Source organism: Salmo salar, chromosome 14 (assembly GCF_965601325.2).
Source record: "Salmo salar chromosome 14, fSalSal1, whole genome shotgun sequence".
Classification (NCBI taxonomy): domain Eukaryota; kingdom Metazoa; phylum Chordata; class Actinopteri; order Salmoniformes; family Salmonidae; genus Salmo; species Salmo salar.
In genome coordinates, this window is record NC_138304.1 from 90,802,276 (window position 1) to 90,821,732 (window position 19,457).

The window sequence follows — 19,457 nt, forward strand, 5'->3', positions numbered from 1 at the left end:
ACACAGGTCAACAGATCAGATTACTGGATCAGAGATTCACTCTGAAGAGACGCAGGGCACTGTGGAACATACACAGGTCAACAGATCAGATTACTGGATCAGAGATTCAGTCTGAAAGACGCAGGGCAATGTGGAACATACACAGGTCAACAGATCAGATTACTGGATCAGAGATTCAGTCTGAAGAGACGCAGGGCACTGTGGAACATACACAGGTCAACAGATCAGATTACTGGATCAGAGATTCACTCTGAAGAGACGCAGGGCACTGTGGAACATACACAGGTCAACAGATCAGATTACTGGATCAGAGATTCAGTCTGAAAGACGCAGGGCAATGTGGAACATACACAGGTCAACAGATCAGATTGAAAAAAACGTTTTCTGTTTCCCCGGGAATGTAGGCGAGCGTACGGGCGGCAGGCAGCTGCGGTGGCACTCTGCATTCAACTTGAACTTTTCAGTTCGACCCAAGGTTCAATAACCGCCATAGCCGCATCCATAAATAGCTACTGTTTTGACATTTCCCTGGTTTGTATTTATATCTTTTTATGCAGAAGTGGGATGAGAGGGCTGGGAGTGGAGAGGGATGGAGGGGGCTTGTTTGTGCGATCTGCCTGGCTGGCTGTGTGTGTGTCACTGTGCTGCTTGGCTCTGCGCATTAATCATGTCCCCGTCCAGTTGTCCTGAGTCCCCTCCCATCTGACACCCCACCCCCCTTCCTCTCCAACAGCCCACTGCAGAGCTTAAAAGATTTATCATCTCCAGCCCAGCATGTTTCCCCAGAACAGGCTCACTCATTCATTCACTCATTCATTCACTCATTCATTCACTCACTGGGCAGGTCTCAGACTTACCATGTCCTTTTCCATACCTGTCTCTAGGCAGGGATGCTGCTATCCAAATCCGTGATGTCAGTTTTGTCTGACTGTTTGAAATTGAGTGATGTCATCAGCTGTTACCTGTAGGAGGTTGTTGTTGTTCCCTCCGAGGCTCCTCTCTGCTGTGTGTTTGTGTGGATGTGAACTCCGCAGGGTCTCAAAGTCCTCCAAACTCATTAGCAGTAACACGTCCTTCTGTGATGACATGTCTGAGGTGCCTGCTGAAGCTAGAACTTCAGAGAACCATTAGCTTAAAGAAACAATCCTATTTGAATTGACTGGCTAAATCCTGTGGTTTAAGCCTCTACATCTTCTTCTAGATCATGTGTGAAGAGGATGGGACTAAAGGGGTGGAAGGAGTAAAATGGCGGACGATCAACATTTTCTGAAGATTTACAGTGACTACGTTTTCCACTCTGATCTAAAGTGACTTGACAGGTGAAGAAATACGATCTAATCCCATCCACTCTATAATATATGCCATTTAGCAGATGATTTTATCCAAAGCCACTTAGTCATGCGTGCATACATTTTACGTTTGAGTGGCACCTATGAGTAGGACCAGAGTTTTTCCTTACTATGTTAAATGGCTATGGAAAACACTGGGTCTTAGTTATAGCCCACAACTATAGCGCCATGATATTCCTGGTAAGGTCACGCAGTGAGGAAAACTCCTGGAGATGGATAATGAATGGAAGGCGACGGGTAAAGAACTCCACTTTACACTTTTGAGACGGAGCCCATCTAGAATAAGTATAGATAGCTCTTCCCTGTGCTGAAAACAAGCAGCCATTTGAGAAAACAGCGAGCACATACACAAGCATGGGTTGTTCCTACCGACTGCTAATGCAGTGAAATCAAGTACAAAATCAAATAAGACAGGAAAGGCTTGTTCTCAGATTCATCTCCTACTGTGTGCCCACTCCTCCGCTCGGTTAACCAAACACGCGGACAAAAGGCTTGATATAGATTAGATGCATTGTAATGATGAGATTGCTCCGACGTCTGTTTTTGTGCAGAGTTTTTCGGAGCAGGAAAACAGACGATTGTTTGCTTTGTGTGTGTGTGTGACTGAAGAAGAATCCGAGTTTGTTTGTTATGTCCGGCGGCAGCTCTAGGAAGTATATTGTAAGAGATGTGTGTTTATTTGCATAAGCATAATTCTATTTCTCTGTGCCTCTGTATTTGGGAGAGCATAAGGAATGCATGTGGGTTTATTTACAGAATAAGAATAATTACCTTTCTTTGGCTACTTCTTCTCTCTGTATTGGACAGGGCTGTGTGATTTAGAATGGATGTGTGTGTTCCTTCATGTAAGAGTAATTAGATGTATTTTCACGTCTGTATTCCAGCAGAGCTGTCAGGTGTGGAGTAATTAGATGTATTTTCACGTCTGTATTCCAGCAGAGCTGTCAGGTGTGGAGTAATTAGATGTATTTTCACGTCTGTATTCCAGCAGAGCTGTCAGGTGTGGAGTAATTAGATGTATTTTCACGTCTGTATTCCAGCAGAGCTGTCAGGTGTGGAGTAATTAGATGTATTTTCACGTCTGTATTCCAGCAGAGCTGTCAGGTGTGGAGTAATTAGATATATTTTCACATCTGTATTCCAGCAGAGCTGTCAGGTGTGGAGTAATTAGATGTATTTTTACGTCTGTATTCCAGCAGAGCTGTCAGTTGTGGAGTAATTAGATGTATTTTCACGTCTGTATTCCAGCAGAGCTGTCAGGTGTGGAGTAATTAGATGTATTTTCACGTCTGTATTCCGGCAGAGCTGTCAGGTGTGGAGTAATTATATGTACACTACCGTTCAAAAGTTTGGGGCCACTTAGAAATGTCCTTGTTTTTGAAAGAAAAGCAAATTTGTTGGCCATTAAAATAACATCAAATTGATCAGAAATACAGTGTAGACATTGTTAATGTTGTAAATGACTATTGTAGCTGGAAACGGCAGATTTTTTATGGAATATCTACATAGGCGTACAGAGGCTCATTATCAGCAACCATCACTCCTGTGTTCCAATGGCATGTTGTGTTAGCTAATCCACGTTTATAATTTTAAAAGGCTAATTGATCGTTAGGAAACCATTTTGCAATTATGTTAGCACAGCTGAAAACTGTTGTGGCTAGAAACAAAGAACTTTCTTCTGAAACTCATCAGTCTATTCTTGTTCTGAGAAATGAAGGCTATTCAATGCGAGAAATTGCCAAGAAACTGAAGATCTCGTACAACACTGTGTACTACTCCCTTCACAGAACAGCGCAAACTGGCTCTAACCAGAATAGAAAGAGGAGTCGGAGGCCCCGGTGCACAACTGAGCAAGAGGACAAGAACTTTAGAGTGTCTAGTTTGAGAAACAGACACAATCACAAGTCTTCAACTGGCAGCTTGATTAAATAGTACCCGCAAAACACCAGTCTTAGCATCAACAGTGAAGAGGCGAATCCGTGATGCTAGCCTTCTAGGCAGAGTTCCTCTGTCCAGTATATGTGTTATTTTGCCCATCTTAACCTTTCCTTTTTATTGGCCAGTCCGAGAGATGGGTTTTTCTTTGCAACTCTGCCTTTCTTGACCACAGATGTTAAAATATTTAAGCCCCGATGTTTAAAGTTTCAAATGTAATTGCCATAATCCAATAAATCCAACAGAAATCTTACTCACTGGAGTTCTCACATTAAAAACAGCCAGCTGTGTTGAACGAAAACACTTATTTTACCTTAATAGTGCACTACTTTTCACCCTGAGCCCTACGGTCCCTGGTCAAACGTAGTGCTATATATAGGGAATAGGGTGCGATTTGGGCCGCAGCCCACGTGTCCTGACCTGTATGGCCCTACAGTTAGGCGAGGTCTGATGTGAAGAGATTTGTCCAGCATGGGAGAGACCTCACACTCAGCTGCCTTACTGACCCATTGGCTGGAAGGGAACCAAGACTCCCTGACCAAGCCAGTGTCTTGGCATCCTCTTGCCAGTCTGGACAGGACACTGACTGGCCCTGACATTGACTGGCCCTGAAAGGTGTTGCTGACGCTGCGTCTCACAAACACACACACTGATGCACATAGACACACTCCTCGCTCTCCCCTACACACACACTCCCTTTGTCGCAGGTGGATGTCCAGGCCTGCTGGCGTGGTAATTAGTGAGGATGACATCTTTCCGTGTGTTTTCATCATGCTGGTTCTCTCGCTCCAAGGTGACTCCCCTCTCTGTGTTCGTCCTGTTGTTTGTCCTTCCCCTCTCTCCTTCCATCCTCCCTCCTGCCCCATCACATTCATCTCACTGGGCTCAGACAGATGTCAGGAAGGCTCTCTGCCCACTGGTCACTCACACTCTCTATCTCTCCCTTTCTCTCCCTTTCTCTCTCGCTCTCGCTCTCAGTCTCTGTCTCACCCTCTCTCTCACACAGACCTCATACATAATTTATATTACAAACAATGTTATCTGCTCTGACGTGCTCTCCCTTTCTCTCTCTCTATTTCTCTCTCTGTCTCTCTCTCTCTCCCTGTCTGTCACCTCTCCCTCGATGGTCACATCTGTGTAGTTAGTGTCTGGTCTGTCTGTAGTCTGAGCTCTAATCAGTTATATGGTCAGAAGAGCGTCAATGTTCTCAAGCCTTCATGTCCCGCCTGTCAATGAAACACAAGTCTCTGTGATTACAGCGAACTTTGACCTCCAGGGCCCAGACTACCCAGTCACAGCTGAGGATAGATAGGAGCTGGGGGGTGGCATCTGACTATCCCAGAGCATGCTTAACCCCTGGGGAACAGTATGACGTGGTGAATTGATTGGTGTCTGTCTGCCAAGTGAGTATTTTGCGACCTTGCTAGTTTGTTGTTGAAACGGAGAGAAACTTACTTCCATGAAAGGCTACCTCCACCTCCATGGGGAAGACTACTCACAGGGGTATAGAACGTTTGGGATTCAGGGAGACAGACATATGGCCTTGCAGGACAAACACCTCTCCTTTTACTTCTGTTTTAGTATCCTGTTCCCTTCAGTATGGGCAGCCCAGTCACTCAGTCCATGTCTTCCAAATGGCACCCGATTCACTACATATAGAACACTAGGTCTGATCTTAGTCCTATGGGCCCTGGTCAAAAGTAGGGCACTATGTAGGGAATAGGGTGCCATTTGGGACACTGTCCATCTCCAAGTTTAGAGAGGCTACTATCCTGCTGTTGACCGTCCTTTGGTGGTTAGTAAGGTACGCGTTGGGGCCACACACACACACAGAGGCCTGGTATGGGCCAGATGGTGTGTACCCCTACTCAGGCCAATTACTCACCCTGCTAACCCCCTCCATCTGTCTGGGGCCCCTCAGGGGGGCGTGTCCAGTTCCTGTCCACTCATTGGCCTATGATGTCATGCTGCCTGTGATATAACAACGCCATGATGCAATGACTCCTACTGCCTCCAAGCTCTTCTCTGTCCTGGCACCCCAATGGTGGAACCAGCTTCCCCCTGAAGCTAGGACAGCAGAGTCCCTGCCCATCTTCCCCCTGAAGCTAGGACAGCAGAGTCCCTGCCCATCTTCCTCCTGAAGCTAGGACAGCAGAGTCCCTGCCCATCTTCCCCCTGAAGCTAGGACAGCAGAGTCCCTGCCCATCTTCCCCCTGAAGCTAGGACAGCAGAGTCCCTGCCCATCTTCCCCCTGAAGCTAGGTCAGCAGAGTCCCTGCCCATCTTCCCCCTGAAGCTAGGACAGCAGAGTCCCTGCCCATCTGCCCCCTGAAGCTAGGACAGCAGAGTCCCTGCCCATCTTCCTCCTGAAGCTAGGTCAGCAGAGTCCCTGCCCATCTTCAGAAAACATTTGAAACCCCACCTCTTCAAAGATTCAAAGTATCTTAAATAATCCCTCAGCAGTCCCCCTCTCCACTTTATATCAGGACCCCAATGTCCTAACAATTCACCTCAATGACCTGACAATGTTGGAAAACAATAACTTTTTTGAAAAGTCAGGACTTTTTTCATGTCCTGAATTTGTTCAAATGCTATTTTAAGCTTAAGGGTTAGGTTGATGGTTTTGGTGTTAGGGTGAAGGTTAGGGTGAAGGTTAGGGTGAAGGGTTAGGGTGAAGGTGAAGGTTAGGTAAGGGGACAAAAACTGTTACCCACAAAGAGTACAGGGTGCACGGGCACATAGACAATTACCCCACTAATTTTATGAACCTCTAGTTAAAACCAAGGTACTATTTTAATACATTGTAAAAATAGATGAAGTGGTCCCAGAAAGCTCAAAAAATTCCAACAAGAATAAAGGGTAGTCCCCTGTAATATGTGGTCACTAAATGGCATACATTCCCATCAACAGTGTATCATAAAACAGTTGGCGCCAAGTGCCTTTCTCAATGGAACACCCTAAATATATATTTTTCCTTCCCCTGGGAGTAGGGTCAAGGTGGTTAGGGATAGGGTTAAGGTGGTTAGGGTTAGGGTGGTTAGGGGTAGGGTTCGGGTTAAGGTGGTTAGGGTTAGGGTGGTTAGGGGTAGGGTTCGGGTTAAGGTGATTAGGGTTAGGGTGGTTAGGGGTAGGGTTCGGGTTAAGGTGATTAGGGTTAGGGTGGTTGGTGGTAGGGTTAGGGTGGTAAGGGGTAGGGTTCGGGTTAAGGTGATTAGGGTTAGGGTGGTTAGGGGTAGGGTGGTTAGGGGTAGGGTGGTTAGTGGTAGGGTTAGGGTGGTTAGGGGTAGGGTTCGGGTTAAGGTGATTAGGGTTAGGGTGGTTAGGGGTAGGGTTCGGGGGGGGGTTAAGGTGATTAGGGGGTTAAGGTGATTAGGGTTAGGGTGGTTAGGGGTAGGGTTCGGGTTAAGGTGATTAGGGTTAAGGTGCTTAGGGTGGTTAGGGTAAGGTGGTTAGGGGTAGGGTGGTTAGGGGTAGGGTGGTTAAGGGTAGGGTTAAGGTGATTAGGGGTAGGGTTAAGGTGATTAGGGTGGTTAGGGGTAGGGTTGTTAGGGGTAGGATTAAGGTGCTTAGGGTGGTTAAGGTTGTTAGGGGTAGGTTTAAGGTGGTTAGGGGTAGGTTTAGGGTGGTTAGGGGTAGGTTTAAGGTGGTTAGGGGTAGATTTAAGGTGGTTAGGGGTAGATTTAAGGTGGTTAGGGGTAGGTTTAGGGTGGGTAGGTTTATGATCAATTCTGTTTGTAGAGGTTTTACACCTTTGGTTAGAGTTTTGGTGGGTAGGGTTAGGGTGTGTGTGTGTTCGTGGTAGAGTAGGACTTAAAGTTCAATGCATCTGCCACTCCTGAAGGACATGTACCAAGAAGTGAGCCGTGTCCTTTGGTCATTCACAGTAGCTTTTGAAATGACCTCAACTCTCAGCCTGTTCATTAGAGTGATGGCAGTCTGTTCTTTAGAGAACATCCCTATATGGTCTCATTGCTGTGTGAGTCTAACCTCTTGGAGAGGAAGAGGGACACACAGATAGACCCACACACCATCATCGGCGATCACTCAAGTCCAGTATGATTGTCCTCCATCAGATCTTCTATTTGTGGGTCTTCAGATGGCTGTAGAGGTCGATCCGGGTCGAGCCACATACAGTATATTGGTGCAGTGTGGGCAGGGGTGAGTGGTGGTGGTTAGGCCTTTCTGGTGTTCAGTCTCTCCTTGCGTAGCTGTCCCTTGTCCTCTGGGGTACAGTGGGCATTCATTTAGTATAGGCAGCTCCCTCTTCAATGTTTTCTCTCCAGTTGTGTCTGTTTACTCCAGTGTCCCCCAAGTTGTCTGTTTACTCCAGTGTCCCCCAAGTTGTCTGTTTAGTGCAGTCTCCCCCAAATTGTCTGTTTAGTGCAGTGTATGATATGTGTATGATATGAGTCTCCAGCTTCAGTGATTTTTGCAATTCGTTCCAGTCAATGGCAGCAGAGAACTGGAAGGAAAGGCGGCTAAAAGAGGAATTGGCTTTGGGGGTGACCAGTGAAAAATACTTGCTGGAGCCCGTGCTACAGGTGGGTGCTGCTATGGTGACCAGTGAGCTGAGATAAGGTGGGGCTTTACCTAGCAAAGACTTATAGATGACCTGGAGCCAGTGGGTTTGGTGACGAGTATGAAGCGAGGGCCAGCCAACGAGAGCATACAGATCGCAGTGGTGGGGCTTCTGTGACAAAACGGATGGCACTGTGATAGACTGCATCCAATTTGCTGAGTGGAGTGTTGGGGGCTATTTTGTAAATGACATCGCCAAAGTCGAGGATCGGTAGGATAGTCAGTTTTACGAGGGTATGTTTGGCAGCATGAGTGAAGGATGCTTTGTTGCGAAATAGGAAGCCGATTCTAGATTTAATTTTGGATTGGAGATGCTTAATGTGAGTCTGGAGGGAGAGTTTACAGTCTAACCAGACACCTAGGTATTTGTAGTTGTCCACATATTCTAAATCAGAACAGTCATTTAACTGGGATTACATAATCTGTTTCGGGAGGCGTGAGTTGGGCATCCGGATGGCATGGTCTGTCCATTAGAGTTGGTGATGTATTATAGTAGTGGGGATGCTGTTTATGTTGGCCTCCTCCAGCTTGCTGGTGTTGGTGCACCTGTCATCTCAACTGATCCTCAGGTTTTTTCATAAGGATCTTTGGCGGCGTAAGGATCTTTGGCGGCGTAAGGATCTTTGGCGGCGTAAGGATCTTTGGCGGCGTAAGGATTTTTGGTGGTCCATGTTTCAGCTCCTTATAGCAGTACACACACATGTCCAGACCGTATTAATGCTCAGCAGGGGTCACATGAGCCAATTGCTCTCTCAGATCATGCCTGTGACTCACGTTGTTGTTCCCCAGAGGGGTCCTAGGTAGATGGAAGGGGTTGTGTCCTGTTCCTGTCCACTCACTGGCCTATGATGTTGAGTTGTGATATAACCACGCCACGATGCAATGATCTCAGATTAAGGTCATGTTCAGCCTAATGAATTTGGCCAAAGAATACAGGAGAGTGTTTGGGCTTTAATACAAGTATTTCAATCCCTGTACATCCTCTATCTGTGTGCCAAGGAGTCTACCGATGTCCCAGGATATTTGGGTCTGTAGGATTTAAACTATATATTTACAAATCACGGTGTTCCATTCTGTCTGTATATGCAAAGGTTATTATCAGTTCACATTTGTAGCTCACCATAGATGTTTAGATGCTGCTAGTCATGCGTAGAACGGCCCAGATTTAATTCTCTCTTACTTCAATGATTTGCTCAGCATGGTAGCATTATTTGTCAGATTAAAAATGCTGAGTTTTTGAATTTGTACAAGTAAATCACTAACCATTCGGGAGAAGTTAACCTAGTTGGGGAGTAACAGTATGAATAATACAACGTGAAAGAAAAACGCTTCTCTGCATGGAGACGAAGGTCAGGTTGTTCAGATGCTATGATCATGCTATGGCCACGCTATGACCACGCTATGACCACGTTATGAACATGTTATGACCATTCCAGCATATGTCACCTCAGGTGTGGCCATGCGCTATCGAAGGCAATTGGACGCAGGCTGTATCGTTCAGATAGAAAATCATGTTCAGATAGAAAATCATTGTGTGGAACACATGCTTTTCTGTCAGATGGAATAGGGAATGAATCGTGTCGGCTCGAGTCATTCTATTTCTATCTGCAACATTTAGAATCAGGACTAGCTCTGTAGCCATCCTTGCCCAGTGTAGTGAGACCCACCCGTTCCTGTCTCACTGAAAGTCTAAAGCGAGTCTGACATTTAATTCCCCGTCACCTCCACACCTCCGTCCCCCGATCACCCTGCTCGGCCCATCAGTAAAACTCCCCAGAGCAGCAGTCATCCCTCACCTTCTCACCCCCCTCCCACTCTGTCCAATGGGGGAAACGGCTGCATTGAGTCAGCTTTTTTTTCCATCCTCCATCCCTCCATCACCTGATTGAATCCCTTTTATGCAGGCTGTGTCCTCCTGTCGAGTAAGCAGACAGTGTTGCATGTTTTGGCTTTACTCTTCACCTAGCTGACTGACGTACCGGTAATGGCACCGTTCGTTCTCCGGGAATCGGGACAATCCACATCACTCCAAATCAGGGCCCCACCCGGTCCGACCAGCCCCACAGCCCTTTCCACATCACTCCAAATCAGGGCCCCACCCGGTCCGACCAGCCCCACAGCCCCTTCCACATCACTCCAAATCAGGGCCCCACCCGGTCCGACCAGCCCCAGAGCCCCTTCCACATCACTCCAAATCAGGGCCCCACCCGTTCCGACCAGCCCCAGAGCCCCTTCCACATCACTCCAAATCAGGGCCCCACCCGTTCCGACCAGCCCCAGAGCCCCTTCCACATCACTCCAAATCAGGGCCCCACCTGGTCCGACTAGCCCCTTCCACATTACTCCAAATCAGGGCCCACCCAGTCTGACCAGCCCCAGAGCCCCTGTGGGCATCATTCATAATGCCCCGAAGTTTTCAATTCTGCCAATGTCGGTACAATTCCGTGGCCCCTGTTGGAGGCAGGGCGCCCTGCTGTGATGCCTAGAGACTCTGTAAATAGCTGCTCCACTCAGAGACCTTTACCTTAATGCAGCTCCTCAATCAGCTCTCAAAGACAGAGAAAGAGGAGTGTGCACTGTAGTTCATAAAGACCTTTTACCAATCATTACACCCTGGGTTACTGCTGTGGGGACCCGTTCATGAAGCTCTGGTCTCCATGGTGATTTCAAAGCTTCGATAGCATTAAATGCTAATAAACAGAAGCGTCAGAAAGCTAAAACAGTCCCGTAGGAGTCCTCGCCACCATCAGTGGGTAATGAAATAGCTTGAAGCAATTTTTTTCCCTTCTGTTAATAAGGTGTAACTGTGGCAATATTGCTGATGTATTTAGATGCACTGAGCTTAGAAACCAGATTTCACTCTCAGTGGGAAGTTTATGATGAATCCGGTAACACAATAAATGCACAGTGATTTCTCCATCCCAGTGTCTGTAAAACAGTATAATGGAGTTCCCTCAGGAAACGGTTAGATTAGCTGTCTGGCCACACCATTCACAAAGCACTTGGCGCAGGACAGGAGGAGAAAAAAGGTGGGAAAGGGTTAGGAAAACGAGAGAGAATAGAGGGAGAAATGAGGGAGCAATTCCCTTTAATCTCCACATGAAGCCTCCCATCAGACTCCTGCAGTATTCAGACACTTCATTTGCGTCTCAAATGGCACCCTTTTCCCCATGGTGCACTACTTTTGACCAGGGCCCATTGTCAAAAGTAGTGCGCTATATAGGGAGAAGGGTGCCATTTGGGATGTAGACATCATCCTGTCACACAGTAGAAGACAGCGCTATGTGTTTGTGTTCTAGATGTGTCTGGTGAAAGTGTTAACAAATGTTAAAAGCCCATGGTAGGGCTAATTTGAGAATGTTCCATTGTGAACTGTGATGGACGTGGGTGTCTGTTGGCAGGCAGGCTAGGGAACCCAGTCCCTCAAGAATAACCAGGGGTATTTATTTCTGAAGAGAAAGCTGCCATCTGATCTGGCACATGCAACCAGACAAGGGACGGGAGATACATGTGAAATGTAACTGAATGAACCAAACCCTCCTGTCCCATTTAAAGAACATGGTCCTTCCGTCCTCTCTGTGTGTGTGGGAGACTAGGAATATGGAGAACAGAGGGTCCAGTCCTATTGGTTTAGAAGTGCACAGTTGAGTTCCTCTGCCTTGAGGCTCTTATTGTCACAGAAGGAAAAGTGGTGTCATGAACAGTGACTATACACATGCACGCACACACACACACACACACACACACACACACACACACACACACACACACACACACACACACACACACACACACACACACACACACACACACACTACCCATGGCTGTACATGCCCAAACTGTGTAGAAATGAGTCAGCCACCCATGTTGGTATTGAGTGATTCCTTATGAAACCGAGACAGAAAAACACCATTCTTTTGGGGATTTTCACAATGTAATCCATAGAATGGTCCTAGAGGAAGGAAGGATTGTTGACATATATTTGACATGTATCTAAAAGCATAATTGAGAAATAATTGATCAAAGTTGGCATATTTATGACATTTTGACCTTACCAAGGCCTCCTTTAAGACGACATAATGTTTCATCTGTAGATGCTACAAAGCAACAACAGAACAATCGTATGAAACGTTACTGCTTGATCTGTAATATGACTAGTGTTTTTATCGGGGGGAAAAAGTACATATTTTGAAAAATATAAACATGAACATTGAAAATATACCATTTTTGATTTGGCAATTTTTTTATGTATATATTTTTGAACATAATATAGTCTACGTGCATATGAAAATTCCAGATTGGGACCTCTGTTACTTTTAGAATAGATTCAAAATGGTCGCCCTCTGCTTAGGGCTGGGCGATATTGCCTAAAAATCTGTTGTACAATTAAAGGTCAAATACACATTACCTTCTTAAACAGTCAGCAATAATCTAATGAATTCAGGGCTTGTGAAATTATACATAGGCTGTTATACCTACAAGCCTTCCAAAACCAGTAATAATTAAGTTATTTTATCAAAATAGTTTAACCTGCTTTTTTTACACAAGCCCACGTGCACATGCCCACGTTCTAGTGAGTAGCCAGCTAATCTTTATAGGAATCTTTCTATTTCAAGTTTTGCCAACTTGGATCTATTTGCTAGCTAACAAGGCAGAACCGTTGAATCTTTCAGTCCATCTCCAACTGTTTGAACAGCGTACTAGCCTGTCTACTTTGTTCAGATGTTTAAATCTGAACGAAAAGTGGCCCTACCTTATTTCTCAGAGTGAAAACTAGTTGCCAATTCCTTATATAATTGTGTTTTATACTTATTGCACATTTATAAAACACAGACTAGACAGCTAGTATAACAGTCTTTGGCTAAAATGCTTCTTGCAGTACATGGTACCGCAATGCCGCGCGCGACAAACTGGGCCTTTTAGTAGTGTCTGCTCTGCATGCAATTTGAGTAGTTGAGACATAAAAAGAGTGTCGTTAGAAAGGTTATGTTAGTATTTGTAATCGGTTAACTTCTCTATTACAGTAAAATAATGTGTCAATGTGTTTCAGTGTTCATATGACCCATTCTGTTGGACCAAGTCTCAAATACAAATAGAGAGTTGACACCGCTTGTCAGAGAGGAAGACGTGATCTCTCATCTTTGTTGTTGTGAGTGACAAGGGGAAGGGCTTGGTGTGTGTGTTTAAACAGAGAGGAAGAGGCGAAGCGATAGGTGTCAGTCTCGCCAAAATCTGCCCAATGCATTTTGCCCAGCATGGTAGGCAATGTAACCAATCACAGCCCACCTTTTACTTGTATCATTGCACATCCTGCAAATCACCAGCAGATTTCTCCATATAAAATGGGCCATAACTTTAAAACTAGCAGGGATCCCATTCTGGAACTTTGACAGTCAGTTAAGAACAAATTCTTATCTACAATGACGGGCTAGGAACAGTTGGTGAACTGCCTTTTTCAGTGGCAGAACGACAGATTTTTACCTTGTCAGCTCGGGGATTCGATCTAGCAACCTTTCAGTTACTGGCCCAACGCTCTAACCACTAGGCTACCTGCCACCCAAGGTTTTCAACAATATATTAAAACATTTGCCAAATCCAAAATGTTAAATGTTCAATATTCATAAATTAATATACTACAGAGTTTTATTGAAATCAAAATACTACTCATATTACAGAGCAAGTGGTAAAGCTTCATATGACACCAATGCTTGCTTTGTTGCACCTACTGATGAAACACTATGGAGTTTTAATGAAGGGTAATGCCTCGAACACACCTACAGCATCATTGCGCAAAATGGTACGCAGCATCATCTGGATATGTGTGCAACAAAAGTTCAACATTCACCTTCTGCTACCATTTCTGCCAAGCCGTCTACACATACAATTTGATTAATACGTTCGTCAAATCCAACGTATGCACCACACAGAACGCACTGAAACTGCCTCTGGAACGCAATGCTGCAAGGCAAACGCAGCATTGCGCAAATGAATGTACTTCTGGTGTACCAAAATGCAATGACGTTGTTGGTGTATGTCATAAATGTCATAAATATGCCAACTTTGATCAATTATTTCTCAATTATGCTTTTAGATTCATGTCAAATATATGTCAACAATCCTTCCTCCAAAGGACCATTCAATAGATTACATTGTGAAAATCCCCAAGATCCTGGTCTCCTTTTGTGTGTGGTTTCGTGAGGAATCACTCTATTGAAGTATGGCTGAAACGTGAACCACGTGTGTTTCACCATCCCTTATGAGCTTTCATTCTATATTCAACAGGATGGAAGTGTCTTAGTTTATCAGAGAGGCAACATGTTTATTGTATAGCTACTGTATATCTGGACCCATGGGGAATCTCTTTACTGCTGGATCTTTACTGACTCAGTAGCTGACTAAATGAAGTGTGTCCCAAAGGGCCCTGGTCAAAAGTAGTGCACTTTATAGGGAATAGGGTACCATTTGGGGCGTAACCTTAGTCAGTAGAGGTAAACTACAGTTCAAGTTCACGTTTCCATTACTCACATGGCAGTCTTAGAAGCTGGAATGTGTGGATACAACATCAGTAAATTGAAAATGAAAAACAAGTGAAAATAGAATCTAAAATACAAGTGTGCAATATGTGTTTGCTAATTGCCTCAATGCCAGGCGGGGGTTGGTTAGTCTTGGTTTGATAACCATAAGAGGACCGGAGGGAGTTATGTCTTCTTTGTTCTCATAACCTCAGGGATTATGTATGTATAGATTATCATGCAAGAGATCTTCATAATAATTGATGGTTTAGTCTCAGCTCTTTAAAGATTGTATGCCCTGATACTGCATTAAGACCTAAAAATGCAACTCTGAACTTGAGCATTTGCCAGTCGAACTGTAATTGTTGCAAAATCTTTAGAAATTGGCAGAGTTTACCCCACTTGAGCATCCAAACATCCACTGTCCAAGATCTCTGGTAGGGAAAACCTCCAATTTCCAAAATCTCTGAGGGAGAACAGTCAATGTGTCTCTCAAACACAAGGCTTACGTCCTTTCTCCTCTGTTCCTCTGACTTTACAGCCAGTGAGAATTGCCATGACTTCCACCCTATGTTCTTCACCCACGACCGCTCCTTTGAGGAGTTCTTCTGCATCTGCATCCAGCTGCTCAACAAGACCTGGAAGGAGATGAGGGCCACCAGCGAAGACTTCAACAAGGTGAGGGTGGACTTTGCGGTAGGGGGAAGTTGCCCCTAGACGCTGATCTTGGATCAATTAGCATTTCTCCCTGCTAATGGTTAAGGTTAGGATGGTGGTGAGGGATGCTGATCCTAGATCTGTACCTACAGTAGGTGAAACTTCACCCCGGAAAGTTAACTTTATGCCTATATCCATTTGACTTTCCAAAGGATAATGTTTATTTCTTAAAGGAGGGCTAGCTACTGTAGGATTTCAGCTCTAATATAATTAATAACACATGGTCCTCTGTGGCTCGGTTGATAGAGCACGACGGCTTGCATTGCTAAGATTGTGAGGGGCAGCTCTTGGGGAATTGTGGGGGAGATCTTGGAGGGCTGGTGGGAGATCTGTCGACATGCCCTTGAGCAGGGTGTTGACCCTGGTTGCTTCTGTGTGTTGCTCTGGAGACGTGCCCTTGAGCAGGGCGTTGACCCTGGTTGCTTCTGTGTGTCGCTCTGGAGACGTGCCCTTGAGCAGGGCGTTGACCCTGGTTGCTTCTGTGTGTCGTTCTGGATGGGAGGCTTTTAGATGACTAATGTGATGTGATGTAGTTGTTGAGCTGCTTCACTGCAAGTATATTGTATGTTTTTAAAATATTCAATAAATCATTTTTTTTTAAGATTGTGAGTTTGATTCCCGCTGGGACCACCCACACAAATATGTACAGTTGAAGTCGAAAGTTTACATACAGACCTCCACAAGTCTGGTTCATCATTGGGAGCAATTTCCAAATGCCTGAAGGTACCACGTTCATCTGTACAAACAATAGTACGCAAGTCTAAACACCATGGGACCACGCAGCCATCATACCGCTCATGAAGGAGACACATTCTGTCTCTTAGAGATGAACGTAATTTGGTGGGAAAAGTGCAAATCAATCCCAGAACAACAGCAAAGGACCTTGTGAAGATGCTGGAGGAAACAGGTACAAAAGTATCTATATCCACAGTAAAACGAGTCCTATATCGACATAACCTGAAAGGCCGCTCAGCAAGGAAGAAGCCACTGCTCCAAAACCGCCACAAAAAAGCCAGACTACGGTTTGCAACTGCACATGGGGGCAAAGATCATACTTTTTGGAGAAATTAATGAAACAAAAATAGAACTGTTTGGCCAAGGCGCAGCGGAGTTAGTGTTCATCATGATTTTAATTGAACAACATGAACACTATACAAAAACAAGAAAACTGACAGCCAAACAGTCCTGTCAGGTGCAAAACACTCAACAGAAACAATTACCCACAAAACCCAAAGGAAAAACATGCTCCTTATGTGTGACTCCCAATCAGCAACAACGCTCTACAGCTGTGCCTGATTGGAAGCCACACGCCAAAATCAATGAAACAAACCAACATAGAAAAATGCACATAGAACGCCCACCCAATGTAACACCCTGGCCTAACCAAAATAAAGAACAAAAAACCCTCTCTATGGCCAGGGCGTTACAGACAGGGAATTTTTATTTGGATTAAATGTCAGGAATTGTGAAAAACTGAGTTTTAATGTATTTGCTAAGGTGTATGTAAACTTCTGACTTCAACTGTGTTCGCACATGACTGTAAGTTGCTTTGGATAAAAGCGTCTGCTAAATGATTATTGTTATTATATTAGCTCTGTAATTCTACTAATCAGCTGCGCCTTAGGACCTTGATTGGTTGAATCTGGTGTGGAAGAGCAGACCTAAAGAAGTGCCTTACACTATAAGGTGATTTTATTTTTAGCTCTGCTGTCTGTGCCGTTGAGGAAGCAGGAAGCACACTTGTAGTTGTTTTGTTTGGAACACAACCCTGCATCCCCGCCATCACACAGTTACTGTTGTTGTTTAAGTAATCTGGGTCAGGTGGGCGTCATTTGAAAGCCGGTTCTATTAGCAACATGACTAGCTAAGTTATCAAATGCGATATTACAGTGTTAGGCTTTCACAATACAATTCAGGGAAACCGATTTGTCATTTTGCTGCGCATAGAAAGTAGATATGAGTGCATTCAGGTGCGTGTGCTGCGGTACATTTTCTTCACAATAGACAAACGTAGTGATTATAAACATTGACACTGTATCTGACATGAGTTTTATGAAATGGAAATGTGAAGTGCACATTTGGACTCACAGGTGTTTGGCTTTCTTTTATGACATCAAAGCGGTTTTTATTATAACCCTCAACATTTAATCTTTGAAAATACATAAAGTCCTCGTAATTTGTCAGTCAAAACCCATACAGAGCTGTGAAGCGCAGAGCCAGAGCTCTGACATCATGTATAGCATGTTACTTACTGTACAGCCACTGCGTTTATATTTAGAGCTTTATCAGTGCCCAACTGCCATTTTCAACCCGTATACGGGTACAAGTGTAAAGGGCTATGATGCTCTGGATAAGAGCATCTGCTAAATGACTAAAATGTAATTATAAACTGGGTGGTTTGAGTGCTGAATGTTGATTGGCTGACAGCTGTGGTATATCAGACCGTATGACAAAACATTTAATTTTACTGCTCTAATTACATTTGTAACCAGTTTATAATAGCAATAAGGCACCTTTGGGGTTCGTGGAATATGGCCAATATACCATGGCTAAGGGCTGTATCCAGGCACTCTGAGGTGTGTTGTGCATAAGAACAGTCCTTAGGTATTTACCATATACCTCACCCCCTCGGGCCTTACTGCTTCATTATAATGTACAGGAATAAGAAAGCATGTGACTTCTGTAAGAGTTTGGGATGTCACTATTTCATGTGGAGTGGTGGGTTTTAGTCTGGACATATCTCAGTGTTGGGCAGTAATGCAATTACAATTATGATACTCACACATCATAAGGCTTGGCTTGCGTACTGCATGGTACTGCATGGAAGTTTTTATAATGAAGGCGCTGCTGCCTATATAAAGCCAAGCTCAATGTGCAAAAGTTTATTTAGATGCATAGTCATGTGCATCCCAAATGGCACTCTATTCCCTACACAGTGCACTACTTTTCACCAAAGCCCATCAAAGGTAGTGCACTACAAAGGGAATAGGGTGCCATTTGGGAAGCATACGTGGAAATGCATTTCTCAATGTCAAATCAAATTTTATTTGTCACATGCGCCGAATACCGTGAAATGCTTACTTAAAAGCCCTTAACCAACAATGCAGTTCAAGAAATAGAGTTAAGAAAATATTTGCAAAATAAAAAGTAACACAATAAGATTACATAACAATAACGAGGCTATATACAGGGGGTACCGGTACCGAGTCAATGTGCTGAGGTACAGGTTAGTCGAGGTAATTAGTACATGTAGGTAGGGGTAAAGTGACTATGCATAGATAATAAACAGCGAGTAGCAGCAGATAGTGCAAATAGTCCGGGTGGCCATTTGATTAATTGTTCAGGCTTATGGCTTAGGGGTAGAAGCTGTTAAGGAGCCTTTTGGACCTAGTCTTGGTGCTCCGGTACCGCTAGCAGTATAGTAGCAGAGAGACCGGTCTGTGACTGGAGTCTTTGACAATTTTTGGGGCATTCCTCTGACACCGCCTAATATATAGGTCCTGATGGCAGGAAGCTTGGCCCCAGTGATGTACTGGGCCGCACACACTACCCACTGTAGCGCCTTACGGTCGGATGCCGATCAGTTGCCATACCAAGCGGTGAGGCCACCAGTCAGGATGCTCTCGATGGTGCAGCTGTAGAACTTTTTGAGGATCTGGGGACCCATGCCAAATCTTTTCAGTCTCCTGAGGGGGAAAAGGCAATGTCGTGCCCTCTTCATGACTGTCTTTGTGTGTTTGGACCATGATAGTTCGTTGGTGATATGGACACCAAGGAACATGAAACTCTCGACCCGCTCCACTACAGCCCTGTCGATGTTAATCGGGGCCTGTTCGTCCCTCCTTTTCCTGTAGTCCACGATCAGCTTCTTTGTCTTGCTCACATTGAGGGAGAGGTTGTTGTCCTGGCACCACACTGCCAGGACTCTGACCTGCTCCCTGTAGGCTGTCTCATCGTTTATCGGTTATCAGGCCTACAACTGTTGTGTCGTCAACAAACTTAATGATGGTGTTGGAGTCGTGCTTGGCCACGCAGTCATGGGTGAACAGGGAGTACAGCAGGGGACTAAGCATGCACCTCTGAGGGGCCCCCGTGTTGAGGATCAGTGTCGCAGATGTGTTGTCTACCCAGATTAGTTTTCCTCCAGGGGTGCCTTATTTTAGGAGTGATTTTTAGGGGTGGGAGTGAGCTCATCTCCCAGGCTTTCAGATGAAATGATTCATCGTTGTTGTCTGCCATTAAATACACATTGTATTCGTCCATCGGTTGGTCTCACTGCTCATTTAACTCCTGGCTTCAGTAACAGGCAGACGGTGGTGTTTTATTCAGATAAAAACATTTATTTTCAACACACACTTCTGAAGAAG

The 19,457-nt window shown here is 44.9% G+C and overlaps 1 protein-coding gene across 6 annotated transcripts in view; it reads left to right on the forward strand.

Moving 5' to 3' along the window:
* LOC106570440 (engulfment and cell motility protein 1) overlaps positions 1 to 19,457 on the forward strand; it is a 201,828-nt gene that overhangs the window by 125,828 nt on the left and 56,543 nt on the right. For all 6 annotated transcript variants that reach the window (XM_082961266.1, XM_045694888.2, XM_045694887.2 and 3 more), the window contains one exon: positions 14,915 to 15,051. In XM_082961266.1, coding sequence (XP_082817392.1) covers positions 14,915 to 15,051 — 137 coding nt within the window. The remainder of the gene's footprint in view (positions 1 to 14,914; positions 15,052 to 19,457) is intronic.